This window comes from Schistocerca gregaria, chromosome 1, assembly GCF_023897955.1.
Source record: "Schistocerca gregaria isolate iqSchGreg1 chromosome 1, iqSchGreg1.2, whole genome shotgun sequence".
In the NCBI taxonomy this organism is placed as follows: domain Eukaryota; kingdom Metazoa; phylum Arthropoda; class Insecta; order Orthoptera; family Acrididae; genus Schistocerca; species Schistocerca gregaria.
In genome coordinates, this window is record NC_064920.1 from 898050323 (window position 1) to 898068310 (window position 17988).

General features: G+C 43.0%; 1 protein-coding gene across 14 annotated transcripts in view; it reads right to left on the reverse strand.

Annotated features, from left to right (window-relative positions):
• LOC126274364 (uncharacterized) overlaps window positions 1-17988 on the reverse strand; it is a 317226-nt gene that overhangs the window by 119182 nt on the left and 180056 nt on the right. For all 14 annotated transcript variants that reach the window (XM_049977120.1, XM_049977119.1, XM_049977107.1 and 11 more), the window contains exon 2: window positions 10990-11185. In XM_049977120.1, coding sequence (XP_049833077.1) covers window positions 10990-11185 — 196 coding nt within the window. The remainder of the gene's footprint in view (window positions 1-10989; window positions 11186-17988) is intronic.

Below are 17988 nucleotides of genomic sequence, written 5' to 3' on the forward strand. Positions count from 1 at the left end.
TTTCCTGCCGCAGCGATGTCGAAGATTTGATGTTTTCCCGTATTCCTGATATTCACGGTACTCTCGTGAAATGGTCGTACGGGAAGATGCCCACTTCATCGCTACCTCGAAGATACTGTGTCCTATCGCTCGTGCGCCGACTATAACACCGTGTTCAAATTGATAATCTGCCATTGTAGCAACGAGGCGTTGCCGACCGCAGCGTCGTATTCTGCCCGTTTACACATCTCTGTATTTGAATACGCATGCCTATACCAGTTTCCTTGGCGTTTCAGTGTATCTGGGGAGCCGATCAGCCAGATTATTATCAACAAGGGTATCAACACTCTCATATAAAGTGCAACTAGGAGAATCACCAGATCAGACACGTTATCGGCATGCGGAAGTAGACAGCAGACAGCAGTTCTAAACGGCTCTGTAGAAATCCAATTTGTTTGTCATATTTGTTCTTTGCATTTTAAATGTTTGTCAAACAACCAGGCAGATGTATCAATTAAGATTGTCAAATTTAACATCATTTCTGAAGCAGCTGTCACGCTGTGCATATCATGGCACGAAGTATTTTGACACAAGTGCGAATGACTACCAATGCAGCAAAGCATATCTTGCTTTGGCTTTTGCACTGTTTATATATATAAAAAAAAGAAAGAGTAAACAAGACACTGATTTGTGGAACTGTTGAAACTGAGAGATTATTATACCCATGCAAATTTGTCCAAGAAAAAATTACACTCAGAACCTGACGATTATGTCAAATTTCTCTGAGTCCAGAGTCAGACTTATAGTAACCTGTTAATATTATTTCGCACTCACGTTGAAAAGAAGACACAGTTACTTGACAATGTATCCCTGTTCCTCAGCGATTATCGATAAATCGGCCCTCGCACGTTCAATAATATTGTGAAACTATCAATATATTGACCGCCTCAGGGCGCCTATTGACGTATTTTCAATACTAGAAGTACTGAAGAGCAGTACTGATGGGCCTCACATTCTCAGTATTATCAATACATACTGAACGTGTGAGGTCAAGTATTGATGGGTTGATAATATTCTCCATTCAGATGTTGATAGGGATTCAGGAACCAGCAACATGGCGTTAGTGTCCACTGTTTATTTTTCAATATACGGCCGAAGCAGTCTTTTAATCTACAAATATTTTAATAAGCCTGTGCAAGGATAATCATTGTGTATACTGCTTTATGATGGTTAACGAAGGATTCCCTACGACATTGCTTATTTCATTAATTTGAAAATATAGTATAGATTGGAGTATTACATGGCACTTCGGAAAAAACGCTTCCAGTTCGAAAAATACGTTATACATCTGCAATGGCTAGTAAGAGATCTGCTAAATACTCGTAAATTTCACCAAATTATAACAAAGCGTAAAAAAAACTTTTACGTTAATTACCTGAACAGGTTCTTGCCAGGCAGATATAATTGCTTCACAGGTTTCCACAGAATTTTACGAACTGTGCTAGCCGATATTACAGAACTAAACTTCGTGCACTAGAATGACCTGCCTGTTATCAGAAATCTCTAAGTTACTCCTAATCTCTTGTCGACTGTGATTGCTTCTCTAAAGTAATTTGCTTCTCTATTCTATTTTGTATCAACGCTAATAACTTGACGTCCGATGCAGGGCTCATCGGTAAAGAATTTATGAAATCTTTCGTGTCCATGGTTCTGACTTCAGTCATTAAATTAACATGTGAGCAGTCGGTTCTTTTTTTCAGGTATTCTCAGACTCATTTCGTATTTTTCGTTGTTTTCTGTTGCCTCAAAGCTATAACTAATATAACTGCAGCACAAGCTTCTTTTGTGTGTTCCCCACCTAACCATTGTAATATCTCATTGTCAACTGACAATTTTTGTCAATGTTACTGATAGCGTGCGGTTGCTTCAATATATTGGGAAGGTTTGACAAACTAGAATTGTCAATAAATACTATATTTTTGCAGGCCCTTTAACTTTGGGATATCTAGCAACGGAGAACATTATTAAGCAAACATGTGAAGCAAAGCATGAGGTATTAAAAGACTATATTGGTTAGTTGTACTATATGTCTGTGGTTGCACTCCGGCCGCGCAAAGACTATTGATTTTTTTTCTGTACGGCTCGCTGTGTAATGTTTGGATGGGAAAGATGCAAGACTTCTACCATTTCGGTAACGGACTGTGATCTTTGTTTCCGTCGCTGTAATCCTTTGATTTCAATATACACAGGCCGGCCGTGGTGGCCGAGCGGTTCTAGGCGTTACAGTCTGGAATCGGGCGACCGCTACGGTCGTAGGTTCGAATCCTGCCTCGGGCATGGATGTGTGTGATATCCTTAGGGTAGTTAGGTTTAAGTAGTTCTAAGTTCTAGGGGACTGATGACCTCAGAAGTTAAGTCCCATAGTGCTCAGAGCCATTTGAACCATTTCAATAAACACAAATGTGGAAACCGATGATACAAGAGATAAACAACAACAACAACAACAACAGTATTCGCACGGTCTCTCAGTTTCAAAGTCGGGCAAGCAACTGACCCTTTTTTTGAAAAACACAAGTGCACACAGTCAAACTTGTTTTTCACATAGGCGTTCAATCAAAGTTTCTCTCAAAAACTTCAGTCACACTGTACGTTTCATAAACACGCCAAACAAAGCAGCTCACACTCAAATGATTTGGCAAACACGAAATGTTTGACAAATTGTTTGAACGTTTGAAGGATCCATACATGATCAAACTTGTTTGTAAGATTTGCTCTTTCCTATTCACGGGTTTGTCAAACGAACCCATACATTAAAAATGGACACAGTCTCGACCGCAAACGATTTGAAGGTAAGCAGTTTCGGTCAGTTTTTGACCATCCTCAGACCATCACACCATGATGGTAGGTGGTGGCAGATTGTAGCGGGTGTTGTAGCTCCATCCACTGCCAGTGCCTACCATATGAGGACGGCCAAAAATTGATTGAAACCGGTTACCATCAAAATAGATGTTTTCGTCGTCGAGACTGTTTGCGCCCATTCTTAAAGTGCTTCTTGCCAGACCACTGCGCTCCACGAGATATGTTCTCAAAGATTACTCAAAAATGAAAATGTGCCAACAATTTTATCAATTAAACTTCTGAAAAAGACGCAGTTAGTGTTGTGAAGTATTTACACACTTAATTGGGATGGTTCAAATCGTTCAAATGGCTCTGAGCACTATGGGACTTAACATCTGACGTCATCAGTCCCCTAGACTTAGAACTACTTAAACCTAACTAACCTAAGGACATCACACACATCCATGCCCGCGGCAGGATTCGAACCTGCGACCGTAGCAGCAACGCGGTTCCGGACTGATGCGCCTAGAACCGCTCGGCCACAACGGCGGCACTTAATTGGGAATGCTACCAATGGAGATAAGGCTTTTCCTGCTTTGACTTCAGCATTGTGTATACAGAAGAAAAAGAAAACGAGACTAGTCCCGTGAATGGTTGAAAGGAAGACCAGTCGCGGCCTCGCCGCCGTAGCTGTCGGTTTTGTGTGTCCAGTGCTCCCGCACTGCCGCTCACTGGCGTTTATTTGTGTTCGTGTTTTGATACTTACTGTCTAATTTGAAATGGAATCTCAAGTGCGGAGGTATGCGTTGAAGTTAGGTTTCAGTTTTGGTACTGAGCGTCCAAAAATTTACGAATCTCACGACTGGTTCACCGGAACTTATAAAATAACGGAAGAAAATAATTTTGGAATGGCATACGACTTCCTGAGTAACGTGTACACGGTGAAATTGAGGAACGAGGAAATTTACCAAAGGGTTACGTACGTGACTAACGGGGATGCTGAGTACAAAACAAGAACAGGCGAGGTGTAGTGTTACCACTAATTGTGCTGGGTTAGGTCTCAGAACAGTAAAAGTTCATCTGCTACCGTTTGAACTTGATCTGACGCACATTAAACAGGCCCTTCCTGAATTTGGTAACACGTATACAGTAACTGGCGACCGATCCGCCGGTAACATGCACTGCAAAATGGATAAAGGTGGAGAACTGTTAAAGTAGATTTACAATCTCACAGGGCGTCCTTTATCAATTTGTGTGGCTTAAAAGCTCTCGTAGTTTTATGACGGACAGAGTGTCTACGACGACGACTGGTACAGCTCCCTGCCGGGGTAGATGCGGAAGGCAGTCCGCGGACCCAATAAGCAGCAGTCGCCAGCCATTTGTTTACGCAAAAAGACAGCGTCTTGCGTCCTACCGATGACGTAGCACTTCCACTCTGAAGATAGATGGCTCGACGGTATTCAGCCGAAATATTAGAAGAAGAAGTCGAATTTATGCGGGTGCACGCCCGAAATTTTGTGGACTATCGGCAAATAAGACCACACAGGAACCGCAATCCCAATACGAGATGGTATCCATCAAAAAAGTTCAAATGGCTCTGAGCACTATGGGACTTAACTTCTGAGGTCATCACTCCCCTAGAACTTAGAAGTACTTAAACCTAACTAACCTAAGGACATCACACACATCCGTGTCCGAGGCAGGATTCGAGCCTGCGACCGTAGCGGTCGCGCGGTTCCAGACTGTAGCGCCTAGAACCGCTCGGCCACCGCGGCCGGATGGTATCCATCACTCGAATATAATACGGCCGTATTTTTCTGGCCAGGCACTTGTTTTTCATTACAAATGAATAATTTTTGTTTCTGAACTACAACTTTTTGACACGTACGAAGATTTAAGGCCCTAAACACAAAATTCCACCTCTTTAAGCTGGCAACACTGATAACAATAATAGTTTAAAGGAACAGGTAGATTTAAGATACTTGAGGATAAGCTGCCGAAATGGTATACTGGGGATTTTTCTTATCTACTATGGGGGAATTTGGAAAACTCAATCTGGAAATGCTGCGTTCTGTGGATGTACACCTTAAGGCCCTCGTAAACGATTACACTTGTTTGTCAAATTCGCTCTTATCCAGCCATAAATTTGTCAAACAAGCCTGTACACATACCGTACCATAAAGTTTGTCAAACGAAGCAGATGCTGTTTGTGCATGCTGTGTCTTGAGAATTGTGGGAATGGCCACAAATTCAAATAAAACATTTCTAGCATTGACTTTGGCATTGTGTTTAAAGAAGAAGAAGAAGGAGGAGGAAACAGGATAGTGGCGCGGGAAATGAATGAAAATGAGAGAGAAATATACACATGAAAATCTGCTCAAGGAAATGTTACATACAGAAATTGACAATGGAACTTTTAATAACTGGTTAGAGTTATTTCGCCCTCACTCTGAAAAAGAAGACACAAGTATGCGAAAATTTATTCTCTTTTGCTTGATCCTCAAAAGACAGTTTATTAAAATACTACAACGTGGAAACATATCTATCTGCAAATGGAACGGGAAGGGAAACGACTAGTAATGATGCAAGTAACCCTCTGCCACCGTACGGTGGCTTGCAGATAGAGTTGTCATCCGTCTCGTTATATCGGAACTGTCACCGTTAAGACCATCGACGATGCAAGCGCCATCTAGATCTAGCGCCATCATTCGACAAAATACCAGACTTCTCCAGTAGTACGAGGCTGGAACTACATTATGTGATCAAAAGTATCCAGACACCCCAAGAACATATGTTTTTTATATTAGGTGCATAGTGCTGCCACATACTGCCAGGTACTCCATATCAGCGACGCCAGTACTCATTAGACATCGTGAGAGAGCAGAAGGGGGCGCTTCGCGGATCACACGGACTTCGAACGTGGGCAGGTGATTAGGTCTCACTTGTGTCATACGTCTGTACGCGAGATTTACACACTTCTAAACATCCCTAGGTCCACTATTTTCTATGCGTTAGTTAAGTGGAAACGTGAAGGGACACGTACAGCGCAAAAGCGTACAGGGCGACCTCGTCTGTTGACTGACAGGGACCGCCGACAGTTGAAGAGGATCATAATGTGTAACAGGCAGACATCTATCCAGACCATCACACAGGAATTACAAACTGCATCAGGATCCACTGCAAGTACAGGGTGTCCAGAAAAGGGCTCCCTGATTTCAAAATTAAATGTCTCGAAAACAAAGATCGATAGAGGAATGCAGTAAACGGTATGTTTATTGTGAAAGCTGTAAGAAGTTTATACAGCAGTTTGAAATAATAGTTACAAAAGCTGCTAACAGATGGCGCTGTATGCTGTACACCTCACATCAGCATACATAAGTGAAGTAATCGCATGAAAACAATCTTTGCAAACAACCACATCACAACGTTTTCAAAATGTTCACCATTGGCACTACAGAGATGGTGCAAACGAAGAATAAATTCGCCATCACATTTCGTAGTGTCTCAACCGAAATGGATTCACATGCCACAGAGATCGCCGATTCAAGCTCGTCCAGCGTGGCGGGATGATGCTTCGGGTAGACCATGTCTTTCACTATGCCCCACAAAAGAAGTCACAGGGAGTCAGATCCGTTGAATATGGAGGCCAATGCACGCCTGCACCAGTAAATTTGGGAAATTCCAAAGCAATGACTAGATTCCCGAAGTATTCCTCAAGAAAGCGAAACACTTGTTCGGTCCGATGTGGTCGGGCTCAATCTTGCATAAACCATTCAGTACCTGGTCGATCCTCTAACGCTTGCTGTGTGGCGACAAATTGTTCCAAAATTGCAATGTAACGTGCACCAGTGACTGTTTCTCGAATGAAAAAAGTGCCAATAATGCCTCTGCTGCATACTGCAGCCCACACAGTAACTTTAGGAGAATACAGGGGTTTCGCTTCACACCAATATGGCTTTTCGGAACCCCAAAATCGCCAGTTCTGCTTATTCACGTATCCATTCAGGTGGAAGTGTGCTTCATCTGTAAATCAGATGCAGCCAACATCAAATCCTTCACTATCAATCATTGTGAGCATCTGATTAGCAAAGGCAACCCTTTGTTGCACAGCTCGTACGGGTATCGCCTGGTGGGTTTGAATTTTGAATGGAAACATGTGTAGGCTCTTTCTCAGTATTTTCTGCGTGCTGGAACGCTTCAAATCAGTCTCAGATGCAATTCTACGGACGGATGACATTGGATTTCGCTGAATAATTCCAGAAACTGTGGCGATATTTTCAGGCGTAACTGCGGTTTGCTTGCGGCCAACATGCCCCACTAGATCATCAGTTACGATGCCTGTTAGTTGAAATTTTGCGGAGAGCGTACGAATGGTTTTAGCATCGGGTCCATTTGGAACATTAAATCGTGCTTGAAGACTTCGCCTTGTTGCCGTAGGACTCTCTTCTAACCTGTGGTACTCTAGCACCAGAAAAACGCGTTGTTCAATGGAGTACATGGTTTTAATCTCTTCCTTCGTTACATTAACATCCTTTCACGTTTCAATAGTGGAACTGATCGCTCTGGGCTTCGGACCACTGTTTATACTAGGCATTACGTATGGCGATTACAGCGTCATCTGTTAGCAGCTTTTGTAACTATTATTTCAAACTGCTGTATAAACTTCTTACAGCTTTCACAATAAACATACCGTTCACTGCATTCCTCTATCGATCTTTGTTTTCGAGATATTTAATTCTGAAATCAGGGAGTCCTTTTCTGGACACCCTGTACTAAAACAGTTAGGCGGAAGGTGGGAAAACTAGGATTTCACTGTCGAGCGGTTGCTCGTAAACCACACATCACGTCGGTAAATGCCAAGAGGCGCCTCGCTTGGTGTAAGGAGCGTAAACATTGTACAACAGAACAGTGGAAAACGTTGTGTGCAGTGACGAATCACGGTACACAATGTGACGATCCGATGGCGGGGTGTGGGTACGGCGAATGCGCGGCGAACGTCATATGCCAGCGTGTATATTGCCAAGAGTAAGATTCGGAGGCGACGGTGTTGTGGTGTGGCCGTATTTTTCATGGAGAGGGCTTGCACCCCTTGTTGTTTTGCGTGGCACTATCGTCAGCACAAGCCTGCATTGATGTTTTAACCACCTTCTTGCTTACCACTGCTGAAGAGCAATGCATGGATGGCAACTGCATCTTTCAACACGATCGAGCACCTGTTCATAATTCACAGCCTGTGGCGGAGTGGTTACACGACAATAACATCCCTGTAATGGTCTGGCATGCATAGAGTCATATAGCACACCTTTGAGATGTTTTGGAACGCCCACTTTGTGCTAGGCCACACCGACCAACATCGATGCCGCTCCTCATTGCAACACTCCGTGAAGAATGGGCTGCCATCCGCCAAGAAACCGACCAGCAACTGATTGTACGTATGCCTGCGAGAGTGGAAGCTGTCATCAAGGCTAAGGGTGGGCCAACACCATATTGAATTGCAGCATTACCGATAGAGGGCGCCACAAACTTGTAAGTCATTTTCAGAGAGGTGTCCGAATACTTTGATCACGTAGTGTATTTAAGGAGCGCCACGCGGTAGAATGGGACAGTTTCCATTTGAATAGCGATCTGATACGACGAGTCTTTCGATACGTAACATAATTACTGAGAGCAGGTCGGTAATGTTTGAAGTTTTACTGCGGATCACACGGCTTGAAGTGTGTAGTGACGTGCACTCGAATGACTAAACGTGTTATTGTCGACAGTTTACCCTCTAATAAACTTATATTATCATAGTTTACGAAAATGCCTTAGGATGGAAAGAGAAAATACCACTTTCCGGAAGGCTGCACAAGAGAATGGTCTTTTGTGAAGAAATGATGAACGGGTCAAGAAGCATTGTGTGAGATTTGTAGCTGTTTCGTCTCAGTAACTCACGGAGGTAAGGCATAAGTGAGGCATCACATCTCTACGAAGAATCATACAAGCAGATTAGAAGTAGCAGCGACATCAAGACCTATTTCATGATTACCAAAGCTACAGAGGTTGTTAAAAATATTTTAGCACCACCCTCCGTTTCATTTTGCGGCATAGGTACCGATGATTCGAACCAGAAAGCTGAAAATATGTTTCCTTTAGTTGTTTAGTACTTCACTGAAACGGACGGAATCCAACAGAAGCTGTTGAATTATGATTCGCTGAATAAGGAAACATCGGAGACAACTGCAAAGTTTTGTCTAGACACTTTAAGACTACTCCATTAGATAAATTAATTGCTTTTTGTGGAGACAATAGCAACTTCGGAGGTCTTCACCGTCGCGGCCAACGGAACGTATTTCACCAAATTAAGGAACTAGGAAAAAATGAATTGGATGTTCTGCGCATATTATCCATATTACTGTATCAAGCGCTGATGGAGTTTTAACTGTCGGCATTTAAATAATATTTAATTATTCTTCAACATACACGATAAGGGCAGAGAAGTTGAAAAAGTTCTACTTATACGTTGATGTCCACCAGATTCTTCTGTCTCACTATATATATATATATATATAAAGAAAAAAGAAAAGCTGTCGTTAATGTCTGCAGTTAAGAAAATTCTTAAGCTTTGGATTCCACTGAAACCATTTTTTGACGTCGAATAGAGTCCACCTACAATAATTTTGGTTCTTTTTCAGTAGCCCGATCAGCGAAATTTACTTCATGTTTCTGCAGTCAAACTTGGCTCTGTTTCGTAAACAAAAATATGAAAAGTGTGGAGAAGAATAAAATCTCGATAATTGAAATACGAAATATATTAATTGACACTCAGAGATGTCTGAATAAAAGGAAGACTGACAATTTTATTAGCATGCAAATCATGGTGAATCTGAACAAATTAAAGGACGAGAACCCTAACCAAGAAATAATTAATTTGATTTCGAAATTTGAGGGAGAGCCAATGGCTGTCTATACCACAGCATTTGATTACTTATGGAAATGGGCTACTTCTTGTAAAAAATATCAAATATTTGATTGGATTATGCTATCTGAAGCACCAGATTGGGCGATGATTGAAAACACTATTATATACCTGCCAAAATGGTGTGAATATTTCAGGCGACAATTGTTTTCATGTATCTGACGAGCTCTTTAGAAAGTATGCGTGACTCGGAAGAATGGAAGTCTAAACACTCCGTGGGAGGAAGGTGGATTTACTTACTTAAGGAAACCGAAAACCCTCAACGCAAATGCAAACTACTAAAATGATGCATTTGCAGAAAGAGTATTTTTACTGATGTCGGCCCAGCGGACTGATGAAAGAAACAGACTCCTGGCAACCATTGTGGAGCCAATCTTGCAGTGCCAATTTAACTACAAGTTGACTTGTATGGAGTTTTACGAATACGTAAAAGGGAGAAAAGACCTGATGAAAAAGGCGGTGCACCAACTATTTCTTCTGCAACAAGTTCAATGGAAGAGGGGTGAAAATAAGCGAAATGTGTCTCTGCTTAGCCGTAGATATTCGTCCGTTTATGAGAAAACGAGGGTCAAAGTATTGGAGGTGCTTTATATCCCTCTTGAGCGAGTTATTAGTTTAACAGAAGTGGTGACTCAGTGGCTAGCTGTATTCTAAACAAATTATTTGTTCGTTTACGGTAGACTTTACGTTACACTTTTTTTTTTAAATCACGGGACCCAACAATTACGGAAAGTTCAACAAATATGTATAGTATGCTTCCCAGTTTCTGGATCTTCCTCACTGGGAGCAAAACATGAGACACAGAATGCACCCTTACGTGGATTAATGCCATATTCACTAACATGCCTTCCAACACTCTGTATAACTCTACAAAATTATTGGTCACTTGAACTAATGATTCAGTACAACGTGCAGTGTTGAACACTATATTGTTACAACTGCTTTATGTATCCAAGCGTTTCAAATATTCCAATTTAAGTACCGTCGCTAGTACCATCTAGCTTACAAATCTTGAACTACTGCAGAAAAAAAAACAGTAACGTTTATTGGAGAAGTAGAAGAAAATTAATTATTAACATATCATATTCACTGAGATTCCAGTCTAGAAATATGTCATACATATAAAGGGCATCGTCTTAGTGACATGGCTATCATGTTCTGCCTGACAATCACTAACGCACCTAGCTAGTCAAAATCTCTTTGTGCCTACGTACCTGTACATGAGGCCACCTGTGCAGGATTCGACTAGCGCGCCGCCAAACACGCAGACGTAGTACTGTGTGCAGTCGGTGGGGTGGGGGTAATAACCAAACTCCTCCGGGCAGTCGAAGTCGGCGGCCGCGTTCGACGCAGAAGACGATGGCGCCCCGCTGGCCAGCCGGCTGCCGCGCCGCTGCGCCGACACCTCGCCTGCAACGCACGTCACGCACTGTTCGGTATCGATTCTGGCACATTTTTGGTAAAAACAGGCTAATAACATAAAGCAGCAGCCTCCTTCAGGAACAGGACTATACAAGAAAGTGTTCAAGTTGATTACAGAAACATCTGAAACAGAACTTTTCATTTATTAGCCTCAAAGTTACACATACTGTACGGTATTACTCGACAGCTAGGAAAAGTCACAAGAGTTGTGGCGATATCGTTTGGCGCAGACCATATTAACCGTCCAACACACGCCCGCTTTCCACGCTGACAATAACACGACTAAGTTTTTGTCGTTACTACTTCGTTAATCGGAACACTTTCCACTTATATACCATTGTCCCTCGCCACACTTTGACTGTATCTCAGGGCGAGAACGTTGTAAATGACTGTAATCTTAATGGTGAATTTCGTTCTTCACAAATTAAAATTCCTTTTGGGTTACCTTGAGACCACGAGAAGTAACTTAGCGAAAGGACTTACCCTGCAGTCATTATGGGTGTGTTCGTTGTTTGCAACCTCCTCTCCGTTATTATGGTAAGTTATTCTCACTAATTTCTGGAAGACTAGCATCTCGATTATTTAGTTCGTTATTCGCATGTTACATGGAACACACTCGCGACCTTTCGCTGTCATACATATTACGTTTTACATTTGCAAATTTTGTGCGTATCACCGAAATCTGCTGATAGTGTGAAAACAAACAACTGTGACAATAATGCAGCCAAGGTGGAAAATTGAATTGTCTTTCAGTACTATTTAGGTTCAGCAAATAATCGTTGAAATCCTTCAACGGAATGCGAGTTCAGCAATAGCAAACAAACAAAGGCCACAACGCGATGTCATCTAAGAGAGAAGAGACGCGACGACCCGAAAGCAACGTTTTTATTAGCTGCTAGATTTAAAGATTTCTGCGTTATAAGACAAGCCTCCCACGGCAAAGTTTTCGTAGCAACAATTATTGAGGACCACTGTTAATCGTAAAATGGCAGTCCCCTATACAACGCACGAATTTAGTCTCTCACAGCTAAGATTCTAAGTGAGGGACGATGGCTTCCCTTAATTTCTGCATATTACCATCCCCGAACTTCCATTCTGTCAGGACTAGGGCACAGTTATACAGAATATAATGTGCAGAGCCTTCAACGTAAAAAAAAAAAAAAAAAAAAAATAAAAATAAAAAAAAATTGTAGATTTATGGTAAGATCTTATAGGACCAAGGATGCTTAGGTCATCGGTCACTAAGCTTACACACTACTTAAACTAACTTATGCTATGGACAACACACACACCCATGCCCGAGGGAGGACCCGAACCTCCGATGGGGGGAGCCGCGCGGACCGTGACATGACGCCTGAGACCGCGCGGCAGGATTCAATGTTCGCACTGCATACTGAGAAGATAATAGTCACGGTATAGTGATATGCACATATACATTGATATATTATTACGTACACACCGCGTACTGAGGAGATAATAGTCACAGTATAGCGATATGCACATATACATTGATATATTATCACGTACACACCGCATACTGAGGAGGTAATAGTCACAGTATGCCGATGTGCACATATACATTGATATATTATCACGTACACACCGCATACTGAGGAGGTAATAGTCACGGTATAGCGATACGCACATCTACATTGATATATTATCATGTACACAAGGTGTAAAATGGCAGTGCACTGAAGGAGGTGTCTTTTGTACTCAGGTGATTCGTGTGAAAAGGTTTCCGACGTCATTATGGCCGCACGACAGGAATCAACCGAATTTGAACGCGGGATAGTAGGTGGAGCTAAACGCCTAGGACATTCCATTCAAGATATCGTTAGGGAATTCCCTATCTCATGATCCACAGTGTCAAGAGCGTACCACGAATATCAAGGGTCGGGCATTCCCTCTTTCCACGGCCTTCACCTAACGACCGAGAGCACCGGCGTTTACGTTGAGTTGTCAGTGCTAACAGGCAAGCAGCACTGCGTGCAATAGTCGCAGAAATCAAGGTGGGACGTATGCGTTAGGACAGTGCAGTGAGATTTGGCGTTAATGGGCTACACAGTAGTCGACCGATGCAAGTGCCTTTTCTAACAGCACTACAGCGACTGCACTGCTTCTCCTATGCTCGTGACCGTATCGGTTAGATCCTCGACGACTGGAAAATCTTGGCCTTGTCAGATGAGTCTCGGTCTCAGCTGGAAAGAGCTGATGGCAGGGTTTGAGTGTGGCACAGATCCCAATAAGCAATCAATCCAGGTTGTCAACAAAGCACTATGCAAGCTGGAGGTGGATCAGTGCTGGCGTGAGCTGTGTTTACGTGGAATGGACTGAGTCCTCTCGTCCAATTGAAGCGATCATTGACTAGAAATGATGACTACTTGGAGATAACTTGCAGCCATTCATGGATGGAATTTTTATGGACGACAATGCGCCGTATCACCGGGCCACATTTGTTCGCGATTTTTTTGAAGAACTTTCTGAACAATTCGGGCGAATGATTTGGCCAACCAGATCGCCCGAAATGAATCCCATCGAGCATTTATGGGACAAAAACGAATAGTCCGTCCGTACAGAAAATCGTTCTCCAGCAACACTTTCGCAATTATGAACGGCTATGGAGGTAGCATGACTCAATATTTCTGCAGAGGACTTCCAACGACTTGCTGAGTTCATGCCACGTCGAACTGCTGCACTATGCCGGGCTAAAGGAGTACCGATACGATATTAGGAGGTGTCACATGACTTCTGTCACTTGAGTGTACACCCGGAAGACAAACCGAGACACCATTGGAAGGATATAATCATTTTTACAGAACACCGGAAAATCGACATTAATGACAAATCTGTTCCTCCAGTCTGCGGCTGTAGATGTTCGGCTGTAGATGTCAGGGGGATATTGTATAGTACTGTATGTTAAACGGGGGCCTAGAAACGACGGAGAGGCTCCGCCCCGCCGCAGCCGCAGTGGTCCACAACCCCACGACGACTACCGCAGTCCACTTCACCCCTCTGCCGCCTCACACCGAACCAGGGTTAATGCGCAGTTCAGCCCCTGTGGACCTCCCCCCCCCCCCCCCCCCCCCCCCTCAAGGGAACTTTTCACACCAGACGAATGTAACCCCTATGTCTGCGTGGTAGAGTAATAGTGGTGTACGCGTACTTGGAGAACTTGTTTGCGCAGCAATCGCCGACATAGCGTAACTCAGGCAGTATAAGGGGAACCAGCCCGCATTCGCCGACGCAGATGGAAAACAGCCTAAAAACCATCCACAGACTGGCCGGCTCACCGGACCTCGACACAAATTCGCCAGGTGGCTTCGAGTTGGGGACCAGGCGCTCCTTCCCAATCCGGAAAGACGTGCGGCTTACCGGGCGGTCGTATTAGGGGGGAGGGGGGCAGTCAGGAAGAATTAACTATCACCTCGAAAAAATAAAGTAATTAACATTTTGTTTGTTTACAGGTACATGTCTGGACTTCCTGCATGTCAACAACACGACTGCATTATACTCCATACGCAATCACCAACTATAAACACAGTCAGCACATTAGGAACAGAAACCGCCGAAGGGTTTGTTTCAGGTTGTGAAGCACGCGAAAAATAGGAAGGGTTGCTTACTGGAGGAAGTGGTGGGTCTCTCGTCTCGTATCGGGAAAGTGGACTCTCGGAAATTGGAGTAGGGCTCTCCGCGATGCGCGATAGCTTTCTAGCAGTATCTCTCACTGGAGTTTTCTGACCCAGCCAGTGACGTCCATACCTAGAATAAACAAACCCGTCGTGAATGGCGCAGTTGTTTTCTGTATCGCCTAAGTTTAGCTTGGAAAGTGCTCCACATCGAAGAACTGGTCGAAATTTGTAAACGACTTCCTCCATGAGTGAACGACATTTTCTCAAGATTCTTTCCGATATATCTTGTCGGGTACCTCCGTTCCACACAGAAATGTTAATGGGGGCGTTCCCTCTTAAATCCTGAGATGTACCCTGAGATTCTAACCAATCATCAAAATCTAGAGTTTTCGTCTATTCATGCGTAGATAAAAGCTGTGGGAAAAGGAAGTAAGTTATATTAAGCGACGTACACATCGATGTCAAAAGAAATGTTCCATCTGGCAACCGCGAGAGCTGAGTCTGATATCTCGCTTCTGAGGACATCTCTCCGTCCCGCCAGCCGACAGGACGATGGCCTGTCCAGTGATTGCCGTCCTGGGTCGGGGTAAACGGCCTGGCCGTGTTAATGAACTTGCGCGGGGCAGTGCGCCACGGTACGCAAATGCGTCCCGCGCCTTACAAGGAGCTGGTCCCAGTCTGCTCGGAGGCCGTGTCTTTCTGCGGTATCCGGACGCAGCCGTCCCCACACTGGTGAAGGTGATTGACTTACAGTCTCCATATGTTTCCCATAACTACACATGTTGGTAACTGATACCTCATTGAAACAAGAAACAGTAACAGTCTACACTGCTGGATATTAAAACTACAGCTCCAAAAAGAATAGCATGTAACGAAATTTGTGCGAATACAATAAAGTAAAAAGAACACACGATTAAGTTTGTAAACGATTTGGAGATCTGCAGGATGTGAAATTTAGTGCACAGAACTGTCGCCTCTGGCAGTAACAATGGCTCTGGAGCCCAGACTTTCTTGTCTCAACTTACTACTCGAGACAAGTGAGTCTACTGCAGCACCACTGACATTTTGTTCCTCTCCTGAGTGTCGTCTGTCTCGAGTGGTCATTTTCGTTCGCGCGTCAGCGCCAAAATTGATTGTGTTGTGAGAGCTATCTGCTGTGCAATTTGGCACCTGAACTGTGAAGGATTATGAGGGACTATCCCTCTTACGAAAAAATCGAAATATGGTAACAAAAAATGTAGGAACAAGCAATGATAATAGAGTTTATTCATGAACAACGCAAAATTCCTAGTGGATGTCCTTGTCACAGGTCGTTCGATAAAATCTCCACGTTCCTGAGAACTGAAACAATAGTAAAAGTGTCGTCTAAACATTTCAAAACCTATACATTTATTTCCACGAGAAAATATTTGCTTTCAAACACATCACACAATGTCTAGAACGCAGTGAATAGCGCAATTTACTTCATCATTAGTATCTCTTCGCTAACGAGGAGAACATGGCAAATGCCATAATCCAATTTCCCAGACACTTCGCACAATGGAAGAGGGCTGAAAATAAGCGAAATGTGTCTGTGCTTAGCCGTAGATATTCGTCTATTTCTGAGAAAACGAGGATCAAAGATTTGGAGGTGATTTATATCTCTCTTGAGCGAGTTATTAGTTCAACAGAAGTGGTGGCTCAATGGCTAGCGTCGCGGATTCACACTTCCGCGTCCCGTGTTCTAAATTCAATTATTATTTATATTTATCATTTATCTATCCATGTCCGTAGAAGATAAATAACTACACGAATATTTTCCAATGTGTATTGAACTAACGTTGTCCTTATTCGTCTACTAATTGTATGTGCGGTGAATGAATTTAAAAAGAAAATGAATGGAAAAAAATATTTGAAATTGTTTTTGGTGAAATTCCTGTAATCTATCTTGATTCATATTCAACTGCAAGCTCCAGTTTTCTGAAAGTTGATCTCTTTTTCGTGGTTTGCCGCGAAATTATTTCCAAAGCGTGAACTCTTCAGCAATATTAACGACTTTTCTTCCCCGAGCGAGATTCATACGAAGAAACTTGGCTGTGGCAAACCTGACTTCGCGCGATAGTTGTGGTGTTGGGAATTTCTATGTTTAGAATTTTTCTACGATCGGTAAAATCCAAGGTAATGCACCAAATTTTCATGAAGAACAAACGTAAGAATAAAATATGAGGATTAAGAATTTATATAAGTTGAAATAAGAGAATTTAAGAAGATTGTAAACCTGAAAATACCAGACGCAGATATATTATAGTACAGTATATATAGGGCACTTACTGTGAAACCCAATTGTAATTTTGCAATTAATATAACGTCCTTGCATCCCCTGACTTGATAAGAAACATTCGTTTAGTAACTTTCTATGGTTATTGGTAGTTTAAAGAAGGAAAGGAAAAAAAAACAACAATCGGGTTTCCAACACAGGACGCTAAACTGAATAGCCGCTACAAGAGCGGGCTACAAAGTTGCGAAAAAAGTGGTCTCGAGAGACCACCGTCGCTATCCGATTCTGACAGGTACTGGTAGTATTGCCTCCGTAGACATAACACCCCCTCCTAGCCAGCAGTCAACATTAAAATGCGATTTCTGAAAGAGAAACGAGCTGCGTAATCTTTTATTATATGCAGGATGTAGGTGACGTTACTCTTACCTACTTCGCGTGATTGCGCTGAAATGACAATCATTTACACATCCAAGCACTTGACGATCTGAGAGTTGTAGCGTACCATGATTTTGCTATTGTAATGCCCAGCAACGTACGTGTAACCCGGCATCTAATAAGGTTCGATATCTGGTCGACAGCGAAGACACTAAAAATGAAACGTCGCGTAACATGGGCGTGAAAAGGTAAAGGTTCGATACGTGACGTATTTGAACGTAATACCCTGACATGTCCGGAATTATTTTGAAAAATTTAAATCAGGATGTTAACACAGATGTTACAACTGGCCGCAAGGCCACAGACTACATATATACTCCACAAACCACCGTATCGTGTGTGACAGAGGCTACGTCTGGTACAAATCTCGTTTTACTGTTGCATTCACGAGCGACGTGCGAGGAGAAGGACTGCCGATAAGACTTCCAACGAGCCGTGCTTGATCTAATTTCCTAGCCTTGGTATTC